Below are 10337 nucleotides of genomic sequence, written 5' to 3'. Positions count from 1 at the left end.
CTTCCTTGTTGCAGGGGCCTGCCTCAGGGCTGTGTGTGTCAATGGATGCGCACAGGCACTTGTGGGCATGGCCGGGAGCAAGCAGGCATGGGTTCCTCCACAGCAGATGTTTAACTGATGGTGCAGGGGGTGGGGGGAGAGCACTGCAGGGACTCGCTGGAGAACGAGGAACAAAACATTTTTTATTTACAACAACAACTGAATTTTAAAGGTATGGTCCTACTCTTTAGATAAAATTTAAAAATAATTAAGCTTTAATATCACTTAAATACATAATTGAATGTGTTTTTAAATTCAGGTAGCTCAAATTGATTTGGCGTCAGCCTCTTGCAGTTGTCTCTACAGCAGAGCTCAGAAAAAGAGGGAGAAGCAGCACAAGGAGCCAATCAGTTGTTCTGCAATGTAAGGAACATACTGATCGGAGAAGAGAGAAGGGTGACTGAAAATTGTGTGGATCAGTGGGCTGCTTTTACTTTCACTGTCCAGTCATAGGGTGGGGAGCAGGCCTGTAAGTGATAGTGATACTGAGGCAGAGAAGGATCAGATTCCCTTCCCTGATGGTCAAGACTATGCTGTGTAAATCGCAGGACTGAATAGACAAAAAAAAAACAAATTCTTTGACAGGTAAAGCAGTTCCCATAAATGTATTTCTATCTGTGTATTTAGTTGTTTGTATGGAGTTCAACTTTATGATCTGGTATGTTATGTTTACTATCCAGCAAACTACAGTTCAACCTCATCCTCTGGCCAGGTAAGAGGAGTACGAGACTGACCATCTATTCCTATATAAATAAGTGTACTACATAAAGTGGTAGCTTATGGCCATGCACAGGTTGACTCAGTATGAGTTAGGATCATTTGTATCATATTTTTGTCAAGACTTGTCAACTACATAGACTGCAAAATGAGTTTCCTTGTTCTTGCAAATGCATTAATAAGAATATCTCATGAGGAAGTCGTGCCAAGTTCCTGTCCGGGATGCCGTTTTCAGAGGCACAAACCTACAGCTCTTCCACTGTGAACGTGAATCTGTTAGGCTAGCCAATGCAAAGCAACATTATGATGCAAATTTGGTAAAGCCTAATAACTTGAAACCTACCCAGGGCAATTGTTTTTTTGCAAAAGCTGATATTTTGGCATTGAAGTCCTCCTGAGGTACCTGCTTTGTAGTTTGAGATGCTGTACGCAGACTGCTTAATCACTGATTTGTGAAAGCACAGCATGCCCAGAGGAGACTCAACGAGCCCTATAGGTACATTTTACCAAATAATTGATATATACGGGAACCTTGTGCACTGGAGCTTCTGTTGCTGGTAATTGTATCCTAATTTGTTCTTTAAAAGTACAGGTATAACAACCTTCTTTTTTTTATTTTACATTGACATTTATCCTTCAGATCCACCTTATGACCATGGCAAATTATTTTATTTTCATAGGTGTTTATCTATTTGAGGATGTTTGCAACCAGCAGCGGGTTTAGCTATATGCAGTTTTAGTCCAGTACATCTGCCTGGTAATGAATATTTTCTGTTTGATTCTGCAACAGGAAACGTAATGACAAAATAGAACTTCTAGTGGGATGCATAGCTGAGCTTTCTGAAGCCGAAGAGAATATGCTTCTACGTCATGGAGAAAATGACTTTAGTGTCATGTACTCAACAAGGAAAAACTGTGCTCAGTTATGGCTCGGGCCAGCTGCCTTCATTAACCATGGTGGGTTCAAATGGCTTTTTTGGGTTACAGCCAGGCAGCTACATGAGCCTTTTAAAAAATAAAAAAAGGCTTTGTAGATATTTTGTGTAGTTTTGTACATTTGCAGAGATTACCGTATTTTGCGTTCCATAAAACACACCGGACCATAGGACGCAGGGAGGTCCGGTGCGCCTTAACGAGCACTCTGTCACAGCTTCTGTGACAGAAGCTGCAGTTAGTGACCGCTGAGACCGTTCTTCGTCTGCTCTATGGTGATCTCCATCACCACCGCCGTCGCCGCTGCTCGGTATTAATACAAGTGATATAATCATATCACTTGTATTAAACGAGCAGTGGCTCGTACTGTATATTTAGCTCTGCTTTTAGCAGGGCTAAATGTACGAAAAACTACTCGCCCGGCGCCCGAAACTGCATGTCTCGGACGTCGGGATTCGCTCCATAAGACGCAGGCACATTTTCCCCCTCCTTTTGGGGGGAAAAAAGTCCGTCTTATGTGTAATCAAAATGTCAAAATCAAGTAAATGATGGGGGATATTCATTTTTTTCATTAGATTTTTTTTAATTTTTTTTTAGTATGGTTAAAAAAGGATATAATTTAAAATAAAGTTAAAGTATACCTCTTAATACATTGTTAGGTTTGCCAATCCCCAGAATCGTTTTATTTCCATAAAGCCTCTAAATTATACTAGTTTTGTTGGGCAGTGTAGGGCAGTGTAGTCATGTATATGGCTTAAAAGGTAAGTTCCTTATAGGTATAAACCGATAACAAGTATGTGGGCGAGTACTCGTACTCGCCCAAATGCTCCCGACGCTGGTCCTGGAACTTTCGGTATCGGGAAGCCAGGCCGCGAGTCATTACATTTCCTGATTGGCCGGGAAGCCGGCTCCATGCTCCATCACTTGGTGATGAGGGTGCACGGAGCTAGCTTCCCGGCCAATCAGGAAGCCAGATGGCATGTAGTGACTTGCCGCCTGGCTTCCTGATTAGTCGGGAGACTGGCCAATCAGGAAGCTGGGTGTCGAGTTGTTACCCGCCCTCCAGCTTCTTGATTGGCCAGAAAACCGACTCCATGCTTCCTCGTCATCTGGTGACAAGGTAGCATTTAGACAGGTTTCTGGCTAATCAGGAAGCTGGGCGGCGAGTCATTACATGCCGCCTGGCATCCTTAATGGGACTTCCTGTATTGGTATTCAGTATTGGCGAGTACCGAAAAAAAATATCGGTACTCGATACCGAAAAACCGGTATCGGTGCATCCCTAGTTGCTTAGATACAGTTAATCCAAAAAAGATTTCCAAAAAGGTGTTTTTTTTTTTTTTTTTTAAATGATATCTTTTGAATGCTAATGCTTAATGTTTCCCTGTCCCCCTACAGATTGCAGACCTAATTGCAAGGTAAGTGATGTACAATAGTGCATGCATTTTATCAGAATAGTTTTCATGTTCATGTTTGAGAACTGTAACCAAATATTGGCTTTGTATTTCCAGTTTGTATCGACTGGGCGTGACACTGCGTGTGTCAAAGCTTTGCGTGATATTGAGCCAGGGGAAGAGATCTCTTGTTATTATGGGGATGGTTTTTTTGGCGAAAACAATGAGTTCTGTGAATGTTACACCTGTGAACGGTGAGTTCTGTTTAAAAAATAAAAATAAACAAATGTATGCTGTTTCCGGTCACCTGTCATCCTTTTTGGCCATTGGGTGGCCTCTGATAATGTAGTTGCTAGAAGTGAGAAGGAGTTTTTGGCAGAAGAGACTTTGCACATTTCTGACAAAAAAACTACTTTCTGTTTTATTATTTTTTTTTTAGCTCCAATCAAAAAAGCCAACTGTAATTTTATCTTGCACGCTTAGAATTGTGTGTGTGTCTGTCTGTGTGTCTTTATTTCCTTTCCCCCCCAACGTAGTTTAGTAACCAGTCTAAATAATTCTGGTTATCTAGCAGAGCTTTGATTATGTATGTTTGCCACAAGCTCACTGCTCTTGAGCAGAAACTGGGCCAAAAGAAAAAGATATAAAAGGCAAATTATTCTCCAGAAGAACTTTGAGCAATAACAAAAACAATAATTTGTGTATTTGTAAAGCAGTGAATGTGATATTCACTGCGGGGGCTATAAATCACTATCCTTTAAATGAAGATAGACTTGCAATGAATGTTTGGGTATTGTCATGTTTGCCAGTAAATTAATCTGTTTTTGTCTGAAATACAAACATTACTATGAGAAGGTAGTTTCAAGAGGACAGACTCTGCTACAAAGGCTTTAGGCCTTGTTCACACCAAGCGCGTTCCAGGAGCAGAGCGGAGCAGTTACAGACCGGAGCAAAACTGCGTCCAATGTATTCCAATGGTATTTTTAGCTCCAGTTCACATTCACGCGTTCCGTTCCAGAGCAGGTAAAAAAAACTGCAGCAGGCCCTATTTTACCTGCTCTGGACCTGCTTTGGAACGCATGCAAATGCCCTGGAACGCACTGAAAGCCAATTTTAAACTAAACAATTTTTTTTATTTTTTACCAAAAACGACCCGGAACGCATCAAAAACGCTGCACAACCCACTGCGCTGCGTGTGCAGAAACTCATGCAGATCTGCTCTGCATTTGGTGTGAACAAGGCCTTAGTGATTGACATCACATTTTAGAGTTTGGTTTGTGTTTGTCTGTAAACAAAAGTAGAGTTGTATATTCATCCAAAAGAACTAGAACAATGGATATGCGCACTACTATTTATTGGTCACAATGTTAAAAGAGTGTGATCTGTGGTAGTCGGTGTGCAAAACTCCTTGTAACAGGGAGAGGAACCCTGTCCCTCTAAACACAGAAATACACAAAAAATGCTTAAGAAGCGCTACTACCTTGGAAGTGCTGGCTCATCCAAAAACAATTGCAGCATTATGATGTCAATGTATATATTTTTGTTACTCTTTTCAGGCGTGCAACTGGTGCTTTTAAATCACGCGTTGGTCTTAATGAACCGAGTCCTGTGATCAACAGCAAGTATGGATTACGGGAAACAGACAAACGTTTGAACAGACTCAAAAAGCTTGGTGACGGCAGCAAAAACTCAGACAGTCAGTCTGTCAGCTCCAACACAGATGCAGACACCTCTCAGGAAAAATCTAGCTCATGTAAGAGTTGGTATTTAATTATTATTTTTTATTTGTTTTAAAGTATGTGTGGGGGGAAAAAAACATGTATACAATACATGCACATTTGCATCTGCTGCTCTGAGATCCCAAGCAATGTTATCAGCCCGACCCAGTTCTCTTCTGAAGAACGGGAGGAGGAGAAAATGCAGTGCTTTTTTGTAAACCTCTCCCTCCCTGTTCCGGGAGCTTTAACGTCCTTGCAGTTGAGATAGCTGTTAATTTATAAAACACAGATGGGAAACCACGTCACTGGTGCTTTGCATGATATGCCAGATTGGTGCCACTATATTAATTGTTGTGTGGTTTTAGGATTAGTTGTAGTATTAATAAAGCTATTCCTATTAGAGGTTTATCCGCTTGCAGCACTGGCGGAACTACCAGGGTTGCAGCGTTCGCCTACGCGACTGGGCCCTGGCGTTCCGCCACTTTGGGGGGGCCCGGAAAGGCAGAAGAGGGCCCAGTGCCGACATTACAGAAAAATAGTGTGTGGCGATACAGGTCCGTTTGACTGATATTTTGAGCAGCCAGTGACATTTCCCCATTACCCGGCTCAGAACGCTCATAGTGAAGCAGAAGAAGTGTGTGGGCGTGGCGTGCCAGTGATGTGGTAGGAGTGAGATCTGCACAATGTACTGGGAGGGATTTTAAGAGGTTGTGGGCGTGCCCTGGGCTGCAGTCAATCGTAGTACCCACTTGCCTGCATGTCGGGAACTTTGAATGGTGAGAGCAGCATGGAGCGGAGGAGGATTCTTCTAAGGTCCTCTCATAGACATCAGAAGAATCAGACATCCTCAGGTTGGTGGCTGCACTGCTGGAGAGCAGGTATTTGTTATCTCAATTTTACAGTTATTACATACAAAACGATACTGTGGGCCTTTTTCCTGGTGAAAACTGGGTCACCTTATTGTATATGTTTTTCAGGGCTTCGGGGCTGTTCGCCCGTAATGCGATCTGACACGTGGCAAAAGATTGCCTGCGTTCCGGAAAATAAAATGCTGCATGCAAAAAAAATGCTGTATGCTCTATTTTTTGCGTTTGCAGTGGACTGGAACGCAGGCAATGTTTTGCCAGGCATCCGATCATACTGTGGGCAGGGGCGTGGCTGCGGTGCCATTGACTTCAATGCACCGCCCACGAATGAAGGGAGAAGTTTACTGAGCGATTGCTGTGCGTTCCAGCAGCTACCGCTCTGTAATGCACCGCATATGGTGTGAACAAGCCCTCATACATATCACTGGCGGAACTACCAGGGTCGCATGTGTGACAGGGCCCTGGTGTTCTGCCACTTGTGGGGGGCCCACAAAGAAAAAGAAGGCCCGTCCCCAGTAACCGCCGACGTGCCGACATTGTCTCCCCGGGGGGCCCTTCAATGTTTCTTGCACCGGGGCCCTAAGGTTTCTAGTTACGCCTCTGGCTTGCAGTGCTAGAAAAGTCAAAAAGTGTTAAAGCAAGTTCCCCCAAAACGTTAGGTTCTAGTTGTAGGGTTTCTAGCATTTTATTAGCTAGTCTGCAGCTCCACGTGCGGCCGCCATCTTGGATCCGCGGGGTGTCTGTGCCTGCCGCTGCTCCTTCTTCTGTTTGCTTCCCATTGTTGCGGCCGATTATCACCGGGGTAGCTGGCGGGTTCACCCTCACTCAAAGCGGCTGGTCAGGATCGCTGGCGTTAGCTTTTATTTGCTCTTCAGGGGTTCGGCTGTGCAGAGCTCCGTTAGCCTGTGGCCATCTTAGTTGGCAGCTAGCCACGCCCCCCCATTAGCTAGATTTTCATATAAATAAGACTAATACTGCCGAAAATAAGGAATTAGATTATTGTATGAAAGTATATTTATTAAGTAGTATTTGTTTTTGTTAATTAGGGTGGAAACTCTTTTAGTCACGGGACATTAAAGTAGTTCTATGATGAGGCGCATTTTGGGACATCCACTTCTAACGTTCTGAAAATGCTAGTTTTCAGGTTTATATGCTGATTTGCTAGTTTCAGCACTTTAAATTACTCATATTTGTTGTGGATCAGTATCAGAAAAGTCAGGTGACCTTATCTGCATACTTCAGTTGGGTGATGTACTAAAGACTAATAGGCAGTAACTTTTCAAGGGAAGCTTCCAATGGCTTAGTAAATATAGTGTAAATTCAGTTTGCAAAGAATACCCACAAGCAATAAAAATGTAAAAACCTCTATTTTCTTGGGCATAATTGGGTGATGGAAGATGACAGAGCTTCACCTCAATCACTAAGCTAAGGGAAAATTCCCTTGCAAAGTGAACAGCCTGTTTGTCTTTAGTAAATCAACCCCAGTGACTCAAAATATTGAAATGAGTGAAGCAGCATAACAGTACGGCTGTTGGCATGTTCCCTTAAGTGTTACACAAATCTTCTTGTCACACTTACAAACTGTACTAGATTGTTTTGTCGTTTGTGTCTTGCAGGCAGAAACAGAAAATCTTCAGTTGGTTCGAAGAAGAATGGGAAAAGTAGAACGCTGACAAAACAGTCTTTGTCACAAATTTCAGTTTCATCTTCTACCTCATCAAAACTCTCTCATATAAATAATTCCAGGGTACCAAAGAGACTAAGAAAGCCTGTAAAGCCTTTCCATTCTAAAGTTAAGATGAGATATCACTGCAAGCGACCAGAGCAGAGAAATACTTCAAAAAATCTTGAAGTAGGGAATGTACTACTTAAGGAACCTAAAGTAGTGTTGTATAAAAATGTGGCCGTTAAAAGGGATAAAGAGAGCGAAGGACCAGCAAAGTTGAAAGAAAGCACTGGTTGTTTAACAAGACATGCAGCAAGAGAATTTAAACTGAATTCTCTGAAAGGTGCTCTTGGAGAATCATCTTGTTCATATATAACTCGAAGCTCTATGAGAACAAGGAACTCTGTGGAAGCACCTGATGCTAAGCTTTCACCAAATTCTTTGGATGTTCATAGAAGCAGCGATGGGGGTGTTCCACCATTGCACAGAACTGACTTTCAAGATCAGTCATTAAATAACGATGAATTTGATCATAACACCTCAAACAGACAGGAGAGTGGATACCAGAGAAACGGTCTGTGTAAATCTAGAAGGAAGTCTAGACGGAGCAAACACTTGAAACAGGCTGCTAACCTCGCTGTGTCAAATTGTGATTTTGAATTGCCTGGCAAGGATAATACTTTGCCAAACCTAGTGAGTTCACATTGTGAGTCAGATGCTGTAAATGCTTTTTCTGATGGTCATGTTGATTATAAAGATCTGAGGACATCTTCAGATGGTTGCCCTGTAGTCAGTTCAGAAATAAGGACAAAAGAAATAATCAGAACTGTCAAAAGTAAAAAAAGCAGACGAATCACAAGATATGATGCACAATTAATTCTTGAAAATAGCACTGGAATTCCAAAACTGACTCTCCGTAGACGCCATGACAGCAACAGCAGCAAAGCAGAAAAGGAAAATGATGGCATGGGCTCATCCAAAATTAGCATTAAACTGAGTAAAGATCATGAAAAGGACAAGAACAGTTTGTATGTAGCAAAACTTAACAATGGTTTCAACTCAGGATCAGGTAGTAGTTCAACAAAACTAAAGATTCAGCTAAAGAGAGAAGAGGAAACGAGAAGGCCTTTTCCAGAGGAACTTCATGAAAATGGTGTGTATTGTAAGGATGCATTGTCTCTGCTGGGAACCAGAATGGAAGTTAACAACTATGATCATTATGAAGAAGAGAGTATGGGGGATTCTTCATCAGAAGAAGAGGGAGAAGATGAATACGACGATGATGATGACGACGACGATGATGATGATGATTTTGAGGATGACTTTATTCCTCTACCACCAGCAAAACGTTTGAGACTGATTGTTGGAAAAGATTCAATAGACATCGATATATCCTCCAGGCGGAGAGAAGATCAGTCTTTGCGATTGAATGCGTGAAATATTAATATTTTTTTAGGTTGACCTCAACAGTCATTTTTACGCATTACCTATAAATAAACTTATTCCATTGAATTATTCCTTTACATTAAAAACTGTAAATTTTAGAGACTGCACTTGTTAGTTCACTCTGAAATGATATTGTAGAAAGTGTACAGCATACCGACTTAAATTTTTAATTTTTACTGTACTTTTTAACAGTCTTCTTACGTGCAATTTTGAGTTAAAAGGAAAAAACAAATGTCATTTGGGTCGTGTTGTATATGGGAGGACAATGTACATATTAAACTTTCCCACACAAGACAATAAAGTGTAGTAGTGTGGCTACCCAGTCATATTTGTTTAAACCCTTAGAGGCTTTATCATTAATATTTTAACAAGAATCACAGTTGTAACATTACACTTTTTCTGTATGTTGTTATCACCAGCAATGACTACACCTTTCAAATTTATTTGCTTAGTGTCTTGTCCTTCATAAATTCTTCAGTCAGAAGTCTATTTTTTACTATACCGCTATCCTAAATGTCATGTCTGTGGCTTTTGTTAGCAGCAAATTCTTCATTTGGGCTTGTTTACACTGGGTGCATTGTTGTGCATTTTACTACATTTGTCAAAACAGGTAAAATGCATGAACATGAGTAAATCCATTGATTTCAATAGGGTCCTTTCACACTAACACATTAAGGTGTGTTAGGTAAAAAAAGGCCTGCATGTTGTATTCTTGGTTTGTTGATCTGCATTTTCCCCTTTCAAGTCATTCGAATAGGGTCCTTCTCAAAGAATGTAAAATGCATCCAAATATACACTGAAACACATACATCTGGTGTGAATGAGCCCTCAAAGTCTAATTGATTTCTTTAACAAAACAAAAAATTGCAGAAAATTGTTTGCTTATCTTGGTAGCACATTTATGTACAGGGCCTAGCCATATGCAGAATAAAAGTTTGGACATGGTGTATTTATTGCTTGTTATATAAATATAAAAAACTTATATTTAACACTTAAAATTTAGATAAAATTGTTCTTTTGAAGACTGATTGGTGCTTATTTTTTCATGGAAGAGGCTGTGAAAAAAAAAGGTGACAAGGATGAAATGTGTCCGCTTAAATGCAGCTGTCATCTACATACACAGAAAATTCTTGTCCCTTCTTGCAGTTTGGCAAGGCTACAACTGATTGAATGTTATGAACATTCTGACAGGGAGCTAAAGGTATGTTACTTTTTTCCTTGTGTAAAACCTAACTGTATATAATGTATATATGAGTGTGGTGAGGAGTTTCATTTCTGCCATAAATAATGATTTACCGTAATAGTTAAAACTTAAGTATTCATGACAATAAAATAGGAAATTGTAAACCCAAGTTTATTAATGATTTTGTTTTTAATCATTTGTTTTTGTTTTCATATTTAACTTTTTACATTTTTATATTTTTATTTTGTTTTAGCACACTAAATTTCACTTTGTTACACACCATATCCAAATGACATGGTGATAAATGTAGAGCTAGCATTCAAGGCAAATGTGTATGAAAAAGACATACCACATGTCTGTAATAAACCAATTCTG

At 40.6% G+C, this 10337-nt stretch overlaps 1 protein-coding gene across 1 annotated transcript in view; it reads left to right on the top strand.

The window, feature by feature from the left end:
- Positions 1–10131, top strand: part of KMT5B (lysine methyltransferase 5B) — an 18412-nt gene extending 8281 nt beyond the window's left edge. The window contains exons 6-11 of the mRNA XM_018552859.1: positions 1437–1489; positions 1547–1713; positions 3088–3107; positions 3201–3337; positions 4640–4836; positions 7284–10131. Of these exons, the coding sequence (XP_018408361.1) occupies positions 1437–1489; positions 1547–1713; positions 3088–3107; positions 3201–3337; positions 4640–4836; positions 7284–8770 (2061 nt within the window). The 3' untranslated portion in view covers positions 8771–10131. The remainder of the gene's footprint in view (positions 1–1436; positions 1490–1546; positions 1714–3087; positions 3108–3200; positions 3338–4639; positions 4837–7283) is intronic.
- Positions 10132–10337: the final 206 nt, after the last annotated feature.

This window comes from Nanorana parkeri, unplaced genomic scaffold, assembly GCF_000935625.1.
Source record: "Nanorana parkeri isolate BGI_ZX_2015 unplaced genomic scaffold, ASM93562v1 scaffold99, whole genome shotgun sequence".
In the NCBI taxonomy this organism is placed as follows: Eukaryota; Metazoa; Chordata; class Amphibia; order Anura; family Dicroglossidae; genus Nanorana; species Nanorana parkeri.
Note: the sequence above shows the minus strand (reverse complement) of the source record. Positions and strands in the feature narration are given on the sequence as shown.